We start from the raw sequence: 14,993 nt of genomic DNA on the forward strand, positions 1-14,993 counted from the left end.
AATTAGTCTACAGGATGTTATCAGAATCCCTTTATTAATCCCAGGGGGAAATTGCTTTTTGTTACAAAAAAAAAATCACAAATAAAAGAATAAAATGTTTAACAAAGAAAGTAAAATTGTTAAATAAGTGTATAATTAAGTAAAAGACTGTTAAAAATGAGGATCAGATACGCATGTTATGCATCAGATTCACTCAAAACAAATGAAATAATGGGTGGATGAAATTAGGTCCTTACACTTGTTATAAAAACATGATTTTACACATACTGTATTGGATGTCTTGCTTTCCAGGCCTGCATCATGTGATGTGATTTTTTTAAATTTCTTTTTTTTTTTTTTTTTTTTTGCGCAATATCACCAGCCGACATCTTCCATAAAATGTAATATGATATTCTGTTATTATGATAACAGAAGTTACAATAAATACCTTAAAAGTAGACTGAAGTGCAGTTACATGGTGTTAATTACATTAAGTGTTGGACAATTTTGGCATTTTAGATATCAGCAAAAAGACAATATATACTGTATATCTCTAGTTTGGGTCTTGCCAATAACTAAAAAAAAGAGTTCATTCAGTTTAAGAGGTGATATATTATGTGCTGTAATTAAGTTATTAAAGTTATGTGTTATTCAAATTCTCCCCAATTGCTGTTTGTAATTATAACTCTTCCAAAGTTTCCTAAGCTGATTTAGTTCCTGCTCCTGATGCCATAATAAGCCAAGAGCAAATGGTGCTTCAGTTTTCACTGTCAGCACACAGACAAAATGCTTCCACTTTATTTCGTAGAGTATCCTCCCTTGTTTGTTTAGCGCTGAGGAGAAACATAAGAGCCCAGCAGAGACTTGCTGGTTGCTTCATTTCTGTGGCGTTGTGTTAGGACAGATGGAGGGAGCATATTGCAAACTAATGAATGTCACAGTGTGTTGGCCTCCGTGCGGAGAAAAAGGACAAGTTGTATGAGTCAAACGCTTGGAGAACAAAGCAAGATGTCTAAACAGGGAGCCGCTCACTATGAGACAATAATCACGACAGCTTAAGTGGGATGTCTGTTGCTTTTGGAGCCATTAAAACCACACTCGGATGTCACGTTTATTGGGCTGCTGTCCTGAAATGTAAGCATCAGTGCTGACTTTATGTGCTCTAAAGATACAAAAACACCCATCCATAAGCTAATTTATCGATTGAACACTTTGATATCGCTATTAGGAAGAATTTATATCAACTTACTGCAAACTAAGGCCAGAATCATACGAAGCAGCTTGTACGGACATCGCATCCCGGCCCAGTTCTGCAAAAACAACAAGATCAACAATCACACACAAATATACTGTTTATACAATCTGGCACCAACTCCTAAGTACACATTTGATAACAGTTCTTCACAGCACAGATTATACACCTGGCCACTCTCAATTTACTGGTTCCAGTGATGCTCTATCAATTACGTCAAAGATAACTGAAGGCAGTTAATTAATAGGCCATCCCATTCCCCAAACAAACATTAACAAAAAGATTGATAATAACAGTGCTCCATCAGTCCTTAGCTCAGCAATTCTGATCCCACTCCCAGGTTTTCTTTTCACTCTCACAGCAAGGGCACCAAAGCAAAGTGCCACGTCAAACTCAAGAGTAGTTTTAGAATAAAATCTGATGTGACCCTCCATTTAAAGCAAGCAAGTAGAGGCGCATCTGGTTATGGTACGACATCAACAATTACTTTTTTTTTTTGGTGTTATTTTACAGATAAATGATGGATATGGAAGAAAGGAGAGATCACTGCAGCACAACTAGGATGGAAGTTGGATGAATGATACTCCACAATGAGAGGCATTTTTTCCTGCTACATAACAAAAAAAAAAAAACAAAAAAAAAAAATCACATTTAAATATAATAATTTTGTAAGGAACAATTCAAATTTTTAGTTGTTGAAAAATCAATTACAATAACTTTTTTTTTTTTAAAACAGATGAAAGGAGTGTTTAGACCTAGACGTGCTCTGATTTCCCAACAATTTCTAAATTGAACCTGGTTGTGAATTTGTTGCATTTGTCTCTCTATACTGATCCTCCGACTGAATGAAAATAAAGCTGGAATAGAACACATTTTAATGTTCAAATGTAATTTAACTCTACTTATTAATGATATTTTATTGAATGAATACTGTGTTACAAGAGATTTGGGAAATTTTGCCATTTTTTATTGTTACAAAGTAGGTTAGACATGAATTTAAAGCTGTTCCAGAGTGAAGTCTGTACCTTTGTGATTTAATTGTTTTATTGTGATTTAGTTATGTTTTTATAATGCCTAAGTGAATTTGATGCTTATATTATTAATGGGATTGTAATATCTTGACTGTTAGATACACCAGGCCATATTTTCTTTTATATTACATGATGATAAGTGTTGTTCAAGTTACAGTGGGGCAAAAAAGTATTTAGTCAGCCACCAATTGTGCTGACTAAATAATTGTTCTTTCTCCTCCAAACACGGTGAGTTGAGATTTTACCAAAAAGTTCTATTTTGGTTTCATCTGACCATATGACCTTCACCCAATCCTCTTCTGGATCATCCAAATGTTCTCGAGCAAACTTCAGACGGGCCTGGACATGTAGTGGCTTAAGCAGGGGGACACGTCTGGCACTGCAGGATTTGAGTCCCTGGTGGCGTAGTGTGTTACTGATGGTAGCCTTTGTTACTTTGGTCCCAGCTCTCTGCAGGTCATTCACTAGGTCCCCCCTTGTGCTTCTGGAATTTTTGATCACCGTTCACTGATCATTTTGACCCCACGGGGTGAGATCTTGCGTGGAGATGGAGGGAGATTATCAGTGGTCTTGTATGTCTTCCATTTTCTAATAATTGCTCCCACAGTTGATTTCTTCACACCTATTGTAGGTTCAGTCTACCGAGCCTGGTGCAGGTCTACTATTTAGTTTCTGGTGTCCTTTGACAGCTCTTTGGTCTTGGCCATAGGAGTTTGGAGTGTGACTGTTTGAGGTTGTGGACTGGTGTCTTTTATACTGATAACCAGTTCAAACAGGTTCCATTAATACAGGTAACGAGTGGAGGACAGAGGATCCTCTTAAAGAAGAAGTTACAGGTCTGTGAGAGACAGAAACAATGTGATTTTCTGGATTTTTTTCTCATTTTGTCTCTCATAGTTAAGGTATAAATATGTAATTTCTTTAACCCTCTGGGGCCGACGGACCTGATCACGATCACATGATCGTTTTAATTGATCGTCACCATCAGCATCACTTGATTTCATGTCTGCAGAACTGTGCAGTAAATTTGTAACCGGAACAGCAGCACAGAATGTATAGCACAATCTGTTCAAGGCAATAGGGAGAAATGTGTGTGGGCTCATTCTCTTTGAGCACTTCATCACCCATTAGAATTAAAAGACTTAAAATTATTTATTTTTTCACAAATCCTGCTTTATGCTCCTTTAAATGTTACTTACAAAACCACTTCTGTAATTTATTCAATAATTCACAGTGTCCAAATATCATGTGGTGTGAAATAAAAAATCTTTAAAATTACTCTAAATCTATTCACATTTATTTTCTGCCCTATTTTAGTTTAATTATAGTCCTGTTTAAATATATTCTATTTTCATTTCCATCATAATCTTCATGCAAACATTGCCTGATGATGCAAATGTTATTAAATATCATGGGGTAAAATCCTTGAGCCAGATAATAGATGTTGGACACCGCTAATAATAGATAAGCTAAAGGGTAAAAAATAAACAAAAATGGGCTCAAATTGTATCTGGCGACCCCCTCCTAGTGTCTCTCGACCCCAAGGTTGAGAACCCCTGGTCTACAGAGAAGCCCAACATGTATTTACAACAAACAAATTAAATAGAACAAAGAACACAAATTAAAAGAACAAACGGTAGATATAAATCAAATGAATCATTTTATTATTATTTTAACATTTTTTAGGTTTACGCTTTTTTCTGCGCTTTCCTTTCTCTGGTTCTTTCTGGACTTCATTCTCCTTCTGGTCTGAGGACAGATTGTCCAGCTGCTCCTTGTCCTCTTTGACAGATGACCTATCGTCCTGGTCAGTACTCTGAGCCAGTTCCTTGGCCAGTCCTTGGTCCTCGTCTGTACTCTGACCCAGTTCCTTGAAGAGTTCTTGGTCCTGTGCCATATTCTCTGAAGAGGGCTGGAAGCATTCAGAGACCAGGAACTGGAAATCCGGGTTCACGGCGCAGAACTGTCCATCTGGTGTGGGCTGGTAGTGGTAGACCACACCAGTATTGGGGTCTGGGTAAACTGGGTAAATGGGCTCACCACAGTGGACCATCCCAGTATCGGGGTCTTTGTATGCTGGTACTAGCCGCCGAGGGAGCTGGAAGTAGTCCACCATACTGGTAGTGGGCCCTTGGTGAACTGGTATTAACAGCTGATCAGGTTCTTGTGGGAGACACACATTGTTGTCAACCTGTTGTGTTGTCCACACCTGGTCACATGTGTCTGTGCTTTTGTCACACGTGTTCTTCTGCTCATTGGCCTCCATGTGGTTTGAGGAGGACAGACTCGATTGGTTCTTATAGAACTCCAGTTCTGCAGAGAGCATGGCCGACTGGTTCTTGCTCTCCATGAGCTCAGAGGAGAGGGTTCTGCACTCGTCCTGAGAAAGCTGCAGTTCATCAGAGAGCCCGCTGCACTTGTCCTGAGAAAGCTGCAGTTCATCAGAAAGCCCGCTGCACTTGTCCTGAGAAAGCTGCAGTTCATCAGAAAGCCCGCTGCACTGGTCCTGAGAAAGCTGCAGTTCATCAGAAAGCCAGCCGCACTGGTCCTGAGAAAGCTGCAGTTCATCAGAAAGCCAGCCGCACTCGTCCTGAGAAAGCTGCAGTTCATCAGAAAGCCTGCTGCACTGGTCCTGAGAAAGCTGCAGTTCATCAGAAAGCCTGCTGCACTGGTCCTGAGAAAGCTGCAGTTCATCAGAAAGCCAGCTGCACTCGTCCTGAGAAAGCTGCAGGTCTTCAGAGAGCCAGCTGCACTGGTCCTGAGCCTCCTTTAATTTATCTTCATAGGTTTCCTTTATTTCCTGGATCTTCTTTCTTTCTTTAGCCTCTAGTTCTTTGTGTATTTCAGATTTTTTCTTGATCACATCCTTCAGATCATTTAATTCATCGATGAGATGCTGAAAGAAATCCTGTTGTTTTGATGAGGATGTGGGAGGAGCCTGTCCCACTCTCTGTGCAAAGGACTTCATATTGGTTAAAGCCCTGTTAGTCCTTAGTTCGTCTTAATCTTCTTATTTTGAAGTTAAAAATCTAATAAAGCTTTAAAACTCTTTCACTGACTTCTGCTGATGCTCAGAAAATCACTGAAGTATGAAGAATTGCTCAGAGACGCAGAGAATAACAGCTACTGAAGAAAGAAGCCGCTTTTATCTGTGGTTCCAAAAATGAATGCCCAAATATCAAAGGCGATGACATCACTCACTCTCTCCACCAATCAGCAGCACACACAGCCACACCCACTGAAAATGGAAGCTCCTTTGATCTCAGGTTCCAGAAATTAAAGCAGCTTCTGCTGTAGTCATGTGACTCACTCAAAAAAAAAAATTATTTAGTGTATTATGTTATTTTAAGAAGATTGGTCTTTTAGTCATCTAATTTAATAAAATGTAGGAAGTTTAATAACACTTAAGCCATAGTACTGTAAGTATTTTAAAGTCCAGAACTTTGTTTATCTTTCTGTAATTGTGTATTTTTCTACAGACCCAGGAAGAATAGCAGCAGCTTTCGCTGTGGCTAATGGGGATCCTAATAAATAAACTATAAATAAAATAAAACAAAGCTGTCGTTACATGTAGGGAAATGGTAGAAATTTCAGATAACGTGACAGAAAGCAAAAGCTTCAAAACATTTTGGATCATTTCTTAATCCCAATTTTGTATTATTTTTTTTGTTTCTGGGACTTCCTGTCCCTAGATGACTGCAAATCATTGCAAAGTGAAGATTTTACTGGTTGGTTCTTGTCCAACATCAGTGCGTGACCGCACAAATTTGACAGAACGTTAAAACATTCGAGATCCATGCATTCCTAAATGTTAAAGTATTTCCTAAAGTATTTCCTAGACACCAAACAACAACCACAAAAAGGACTTAGCAGTTATACGGGTGTTAATAAATCTTTGCTTTTGGCTCGTGTGAGGCTTTCCATCCCTACTGGCATCTGAGCTGCCAACTGCATAAAATGACATTAGTTAAAAGGATTCATCAGATGTAAAAACGCCTCGAGATCCAGACGCTGCGACAGAAACAAATGTACAAACAAAGGCTCAGAAAACTTGAGCAACATCTTGTTTCAAAGCAGATATAAATAGGCACATTCATAAATCTTGCTGTACAAAGAAAATTAATGAATTGAATTAAAATATATTGGTGAAAACTACAAAGTGCTGAACATAAAAGCATGAGAGTGTGGCAGAAAATACCTCTGCTGGTAAAAATAAAACATGAGTGCTGGAAGCGGATCGCTGACATTTTGTTTGCATTCATAGTCATTTCCAAACCTAACAAAGAAGGTGACAATGATTACGGCAGTTACCATGACGACATTGGCCAGATGCGCTGAACACAGAGCGTAGACCCCCCCGGAGCCCCCGACCACAGGAGCACGCATGTCAGTGATGGACACTGTCAGCGAGCCTGTGGAGACAAATAGAAAAAAAGATAGAAATATGAGTGCAGACGTAGAACAATGCAGAGCATGCAATAAAACAAAGAGGGAGTCACGTTATCCATCAGGCAGCAGCACAGCTCACATTGCTTGCAGCAGTTTGGGTAAAAATAAAATCACAAGCTGTGTTGCCCAACGAGACCTTCATACGACCTTTACATCACACACACATTCAGTCCATGGTGCACACTCACTCATAAGCCCACATGTGTGCCTTTTCTGTCAGCTCAGCAATCTGCATCTGCTGCTGCATAACTGCATTAAAACGACGGCTGGCTGAAAAAGAATTTTTCAAAATTGGATTTTGTGTGACCTCAACGTGAGAATGTCCAGCTTTGATTCCTGCACAGGAATCTTTGATGTATGGTGGTAACATGATCTCCCTGCATGGATTGTATCTGATGTATCGTGACTTTTACCATAATTCAAGGACATGTATGTGTGTGTGCGCATGTGTGTGTTAAAGAAGATTCTTGCTTAAATCTCCTTCTGAAAATGCTCTCAGTGTTATAATGAATGAATACCTAGTGTAAGACGTAGCATCCATCCATTCATTGGCACTGGACGACACACATTTACACCTATAATCAATTTAGAGTCATGATTAAAGTCCTTGGATCACTGGAGAAGGGGTGAAATGAGACAGAGGACAAACTGGTCTCTGATGGCTTAAGTCGTAATTGTTTAATCACATCAGGTGAACGTGAACCCAAGAAACAGACAGAGAGAGAGAGAGAGAGAGAGAGAGAGAGGTCGGATTCCTACAATTCAAAACTGTTCCTGATACGCTATAAACAGGAGGAAAACATTAGCTGCTGCATATGTTATCTACAGTATGAATGTAGTGTGTGACTGAGTGCTGGTGGTGGTCAAAGAGGCCGATGGCGCACGATGCCAACCTCGCTTCCGTCAGTCTGCCCCAGGGCAGCTGTGGCTACAATAGTAGCTTACTACCACAAAGTGTGGAGTGAAAGAATAATGCCTTAATCCTGTAAAGCGCTTTGAGTGTCTGTGATAAAGCGTGATATAAAATCCAATGCATTATTATTATTATTATTAATAATAATAATAATAATAATAATAGGAGTTATTTCTTTCATACACAAATTCACAGTTGACTTAACACACTTGTAATGGACTGTAGGAGAAGACTGGAAACATGGAGTGCTAGCTGTAAAGATAAGAGTACATTATAAACTTTACAATGGTTTCTGATCTCCCTAAAACAGAACAATATTTACTTCTTGCTGCACTGAAAATACTTTGGAGAAGGGCAGGGACAACAATTCTCTTCATTTATACGTATTATATTGTTGCTTTGTTGTTCTAACTCATGCAGTGCCTGTAACAAATATGTTTATACTGTATTTAGCACTGTAATATAGGCTAGCATACATCTGCAGCCTGTTGAGAGAGAGAGAGTTAGAACTGCAAATGAACTTCCTTCTGTTGATTATTGTTTTTTATTTATTTTTCTTCACTAATCAATTGATCTTTATTTGTATAGCGCCAATTCACAAGACACTTCACAGAAAGTCAACGTTGAGCTGTTCTAACTTATTAGTTACCATGACTACCTGTCAACATCAGTTCTTAAAACTGTCCGCTCCCGTGGGGCGTCCAAACAAATCCGACGTTGCACACACGTTGAACCAAGCAGTAGCCATGTTGAAAGTCTCAGCTCTGTCTGTCCCTGAACCGCAGAGATATTTGAGCCACAGACACACAGACAGACAGATTCCTTGCTTTATAGATAGAAGATAGATGCTTGCAAATGTATTAAGACAGACATGTTTGATGGGATATTTATTTCCTGGGTAGATAAACTAACAATTGTCCAAAAAAAATGTATTTCATTAAAATTATAAATACATTTGTGGTTGAAATGTGACAAAATGGTTTGGATATGCATATGGATACTTTTGCAAGCCACTGTATCTCATTACTTTTCACTGTTTAAAAGTAATGAGTCGTGTGACAAAGTTGCAGCAAACACTGAATCCTGCTTTGTTCTGTGACTGTGCCACAAGGAAGTGGGACAAACTGCAGAAGTCATAGTAGTAGTTGTATTGTGAGGACGACGTCAGCCTTTGTTAATTATGCAAATGAGTTGATAAGGGAAGCATAAAGAGCTGATAAAACAAAACAGCCTGTTTCTATTCACAGTCTGCTGAAGTTGTGATCTCAGATCTTATAAAGCACGCTGTAACGTTCATACTCGGAATTAGTGTTTGCGAGATTGCGCCGTGGGACTTCACAGAGCAAACATCATCCTGAAGAGCACCTTGTCAGCCCGTGGGGTGCTGCCTGGTGATGATCATGGAAAGACAGATGTAATCAGAACATGCTCCTGAGTCATCCATCTTACCCCGCTCTGACTCCAGGGGCATTTAGATGTGGATTTATGGGGTATACAGGGAAGAGTTTTCTAACCTGAAGATGTGAAAGGATTCAAAGTGCCCCATTTTTTAGCTCCTCCAAAATTGCAATTATACAGTGTTGTGTAAAGCAGGAAGTCTGGAATATCTTCAAAGTACAGGAAGAAACTAATTAGAGCCTCTGCAGCACCAACATGTGACTTTACGAGATAAGCTTTATGACTTTGGTTCAATCTTTATACATTTATGTGTGTGTACCCAAGATGTCCTCCAGGATTTTTAGTTATGACAATGTGGTTAAATGTAAACTTTGTCTTTTACAAGTTTTATAAACATACAGTTAAAATCATGACTTTTGTTTTACAGAATAAATATGCACACAACAAATATCCACCATGTTGTTGATCCATGTGTTTTCTTGAACCACTTGTTTAAATGTTGTAGGCTGCTCAGCGAGGTCACGGAATACTGTTTATTATAGCAGTGGAAATAAGTGGGAGGCATCATTGCTAACGAACACAACTTTGACATTCTCACACCAGTTAGCATATTAGCTGTTCATTTGAAAGTGTTTAAAGCTGCTGAAGATGGATGATTTTTCTTGTCAGATAAAGACCAATAAATCAAAGGTCATTTGCTTGGAAAAAACAGATGTTAAAGGTTGCCATTCTAAAGTTTATTTTGATTTCTGCAAACTCTCCCTGATTGACATATTCTGAGAAGTTTCGTGCATTGCATTGTGGGATGTGGAGTACCGTAAACGGAAGCATGGAAATGTTTTTAATTCATTCTTACTGTGATTTCCCTCATGTTGTTCTTATTTTGTTCCCTGTATTCCTCCTGATATCACCTTACTCTGTATGATATTCATTTTCGGCCGTACAACTTGGCCATGAAAACACCACAAATATGTTGGGGAGTCACTTTTGCTGAGTTATTATGGGTAAATACAAGAAATCACAGTAAGTATTAAGTAAAAACACTTCTTTGCATCTGTCTACCAGACATCCCACAATTCAAAAATGTGAAGAAAGTGTTTACAGTGATCAAAACAAACTTTCGAGCGGCCCCGTTTTCAAACAAGTGATATTTGATTTATTGAATTAATCAAAGAATAAGATTGAACAAAATTCCCAGAATAAGACAGTTCATTCCTTTCTACACATCTGGGATATTACGCAGTCATCTTTGGGTGAAGAGGAGAAACTCTCCTGAAACCTTTGGCACAGAGAAAAACTGAGAATGTGAACTGCTCCCAAATACAGTATGAATACTAAACAGGCCTGTCATATTAACTCTGCTGCTTGGAAAGGTTTAAGATTTGTGATTCTTACACTTAGAAGGAGCTAAAAGCTGAGGTATACAATTATTTCAGCACTGCTCTGTCACACTTTCCATCTTACTTATGTACACACATAATATAGCTAAACCAACGTCAGAATCCTATATATATTTTTTTTACTGTGCACTTGCATCTTTTATCTCGTGTTGCAGACAAGAAAAAATTTTGATTTAGTTTTAGTTATAATCTTTCGACTAAATTGCATCTTAGTTTTAGCCAAATTTGAGTCTTTAGGACTTGTTTTAGTAACAGATATTGTTGATAAAATTAACACTGGTTTAACCCTCTGTGCAGTGGTCAGACCAACAAGTTATTGTTACTGTACATTTACAGGTAATTTTTCATCAATCTGTCCTTAAGCTATGGGTCAATGACCCCGCATGGGGTCCCAAACCCAAGGTTGAAAAACACATTTAGTGATGCCTGAATAGATTTATGTATATTGTTTTTTTGTTTGTTTGTTTTTTTTAATCACTTTTGATCATTTGATTTGTTAATTTTCCATATAGATCATGCAAAATATGATGAGAAAATCTTGTGCTCAGACTGCCTGCTTTTTCAATAAGTAGCTGTGTTTCTTTGTGCAGCACTGGTTTGACTTCGACACAATAATGTTTGGTCAGAGGTGATAAAAGGAACAGTGGGAAGCTGTTATTAGCTAAGACTAACCAAAACTCATAATGGTTTTAACTGTTTAATTGTAGAACTGGATCAGAAAAGTTTAATGGATTGATTATTTATTGTGATTTATAGAGCAGAATATTTGCAGTGTATCACACTTAAGTTTATAAAGCCACATATTGGTCATTTTTGGGTTTTGCTTTCTGATGAGGAAACATCTCCCAGAGGAAATGAGTATTTCTTCACTGTGATACAGTTGGATTTTTTGGCTCATGGGTTTGAGCTGTTCTGTTTGTACACGGCCACCTCACACATCCTGTATGCATTAAATCTCTGTGGCCCTGCAGGGAGACGTGCTGCAGTCAGCACTTCTGTAGTCACAGGCTGCCTGTACTGGCTAATAAAAGGAGGAAATGCCACATCAGATTTATTTACTGATCAGTAGGAAGAGGAGAGACTGATGGGGAGGGTGGAAGATTGAGCCCATGACAAACTGTGACGTACGAATGGTGCAATTACACAAGCTGGTCCAGAGGTCTCTGAGTTCTCCCCCATGAGAACAATATTTCCTGATTTTTACAATTCTGATGAGGCTGCAGCTTCAGATAAATTAAAAATTACGGATAGAATCTAGAGCAGTGGTTCCCAAACCGGGTGACGTTAATGATCCAAGTTAAATCCAAATTAGATAAACTAAAATGTTCATGTTTTAACTTTCAAGTTTTGTCAACTCAAGGCCTGAAACACCCAATACTGGTAGTACAAACATATATTTAATCTTATATAGTCAATTTAAAGGTCCCATGTCATGCTATTTTTCACCCATCTCTATTTGTTCTAAGAACCCCAAAAACATAGTATTTGAGGTTTATTTTCCCAAACTCGCCTGTTTTCCAGAGTTTTAGCCTCTGAAAAGTCACTTTCTGAGCAACTCTACACAAACAGGCTGATTTGTGGCCTACTTATGCATAATCATGAGATGGGCGTGTCTATAGACGGGACATTGACTTCCTCCTCCCCGCACGGTGACGTAGGGCCAGAGGATGGCCCGCCCTCCTCCCACCCACTCTGTAGCTGAGCTCATGCTGCTTTATAAACACGAGACAGAGCGTGGGGGCGGGGCGTTCACCGGTGCATACATAGACTGTAGAAAATATATACATAGCGCTGCGCGAAGGACGCTGAAATGCTCACCTTTGTGGGCGTGTCTGTTTACATGTCAATCACGGCAGAGAGCTTCCTGGAGGCGTGGCTTCTCCAGCTCAGTGCCGCGTCAAATTCATCATCAAAGTGGGAACGCATCATCAAATTAGAGCGAGGTGTTTGGGCTCACCCTGCAGTAAGAAAGGAGCAAATCACCCTCTAACTAACGATTGAGGGAATCAGTGAAAAAACACTTTGGGCATGTGTACGAAGCCCAAATAGCAAGTCCATTCAGCTTAACATGGGCCCTTTAAGTTAATTTCTGTTTTTAAGGGGAAAATTAATGACTTAAGGCAGGGGTCAGCAACCTGCGGCTCTGGAGCCTCATGTGGCTCTTTGACTCTTTTACAATGGCTCCCTGTAGCTTTAAAAAATAAAAAAAAATAAGGAATTGTTATTTCTTACTGAGGGTATTGATGATTAATGACATTAACTTCAAATAAAGTTATGATAAATCAATTGGGTAACATAAAATAAATCACTTTGTGCAATAACTGCCACCTTCATACTTAAACTTCTGCAACCTCTATAAACCATCAACTTTCATTGCATCTGTGACTAACCTTAAGTTTTAAATCCCTTGTTGATAACTAAAATAACAAAATGACTATTTTGGAAGAAAATAGAGATTGTATTTGTGTGGGGAGAGTTTGATATGTTGCAAGAAATTAGCAATTAGCATGTGTTGAATTTTGAATGCATAGAATTTTATACACTGTATTGCCTTCATTGAAAAAGTTTTTTTTTTTTTGGCTCCGGAAGGACATTAATCCAGGCGAGATGAGTCAAAATGGCTCCTTTGAGAGTAAAGGTTGCAGACCCCTGACTTAAGGGAACTAATGTCATCATCATTAGGATAAGAAAACAATAACCTAAATAAATTGTCCTCACAGTTATACATGAAAACAGGCAAGGACTTTGTTTAGTTAAAAAAAAAAATGACATGAATGAACAAAAACTAATGCTAAAAAAGGCACAAAGGCAATGAACTACACGCATTTACAGGTAAGTCCTAAAAGCTAATATTTGTGTCAGCAGATTCACAATGATTCGCTCCTTTGTGCTTTCTCTTTAAATAAAGTAAATGAGAGGAAAGTTGTCCCCGCAGACACACATAATGCTGAGCGCCAAAGGATTATCAATAGATGATGTTTTCTTAGCTCTGCAGTCCATTTTAAAAGGCCAGGGCTTTAAATGTCATCTACCAAAATAGTGTCTATTTCAAGCACTCACTGTGACCGTAATGGTGCCATCAGACTGCAGGAGGTATAATAAAGATAACTTTCAGCATAAGAATGAGACGTGACACCTCGGCGACACTAAGGCAGAAAAATTGAGACAAAATGTATCAAATATATCTATTCATCTCAGACATGGCACTCAAACAGCTTAATAAACACAAACAGAGGGTTTTTTTGTACTGTACAGATGCAAATGCATTAAAAGGAGCCAACATGAATGTCACTATTGAGCTTTTGCCCTGGAGTTACCAGTGTAATCCACCCTCCCATTGAGTTAACGTGGTTTCTATAAACACACCATGACCTTTGCTTCTTGGGAGATTTTTTTACACTTTTCTTCCGTGTCCAAAAACGCCTCAAGGGAAAAACTATGATCGTGTTATTGCTGCTTGAGAGCCCAGAGGACATGAGGAAAAAAATCAATAAACGCCGCAAGAAACATCCTCAGAGCTACTGAGAGCTCAGCGCGGCGCCACATGGAGAGAGATGTAAACTATTATCTGATCCTCCTGTAATGATTAACTTATTGGGAAAAGAAAGGAATAATTGCACAAAAAGAGACTCAAATATCCATATGGAAATTACCCAAAAGCACAAGCAGAGCTGGCCCTACCACGAAGGAGATTAAGCGGCTGCAAGGGGCCCCGCGGCCACCAGGGCCCCCCTACACGATGGCTGTCAATCACACTTCTTTAACCTGCTATTTACAGAGAACTGTTGCCTACTTGTTAACACCCCCCATCCTTCAAAAAACACGGTCAACATCACTATTAGTATCAACCATGAGGTTGGAAGACAGATTTCCTATGATGACCTTAAAAGAATTTGCTTTTAGAAAAAAAACAAACAAGAAAAACAAAGATATAGTCTAGTCATTAGCGTTGTTTTAAAGAAACATTTATTTTTGCAGTTATTACCTTGTTTATTGTGTTTCTCTGCTATGTAGAATAGTTAGAGTTTGACGTGTATTTGAAGGAATCCCTTATGCAAATAAATTATTATTGGCTTATTGAAAATAATCATTTATGAATAAATTTAAAATCAGGCGTAAACATTTGGTTGTATTTATTTATTTTCCATTAGAGTGGCTTTGCATACATTTTGTTTGAACCTCAAGGTTAATGTTTGACACTCAGGAGCAATTAGTAAACTATGGCTATCATGTTTATAGAGGGAAAAATGTAATTAATTTGGTTTATAATAAAATATTATATATAGCAGTGTGAGGCTTTCAAAAGGTATCACGCTTAGGGGTCCAAGATGTCTAGGGCTGAGCACAAGTGTCTATTTTCATTCCATTGTGAGGACCCTTTGCGGCATGACATGACGCATCGTCCCAGCACATTGAACACACTGAACTCCAGTTCAACATTCACTGAGGCCGATTACTGTGGAAAATATTCATTATTATTGGTGTTGTTATCGGTTGTTGTGACGGTGGACGGGGGGGAGAGGTGAGGGATGGGAATAACCATAACCACGCTTCAGGCTCTGCATCACACC

General features: G+C 38.7%; 1 protein-coding gene across 4 annotated transcripts in view; it reads right to left on the bottom strand.

Moving 5' to 3' along the window:
• rhbdl1 (rhomboid, veinlet-like 1 (Drosophila)) overlaps window positions 1-14,993 on the bottom strand; it is a 69,121-nt gene that overhangs the window by 7,635 nt on the left and 46,493 nt on the right. For all 4 annotated transcript variants that reach the window (XM_028477115.1, XM_028477116.1, XM_028477113.1 and 1 more), the window contains exons 6-7: window positions 6,574-6,674; window positions 1,229-1,289 (exon numbers count right to left, since the gene is read on the bottom strand). In XM_028477115.1, coding sequence (XP_028332916.1) covers window positions 1,229-1,289; window positions 6,574-6,674 — 162 coding nt within the window. The remainder of the gene's footprint in view (window positions 1-1,228; window positions 1,290-6,573; window positions 6,675-14,993) is intronic.

This window comes from Gouania willdenowi, chromosome 19 (genome assembly GCF_900634775.1).
Source record: "Gouania willdenowi chromosome 19, fGouWil2.1, whole genome shotgun sequence".
Taxonomy (NCBI): Eukaryota; Metazoa; Chordata; class Actinopteri; order Blenniiformes; family Gobiesocidae; genus Gouania; species Gouania willdenowi.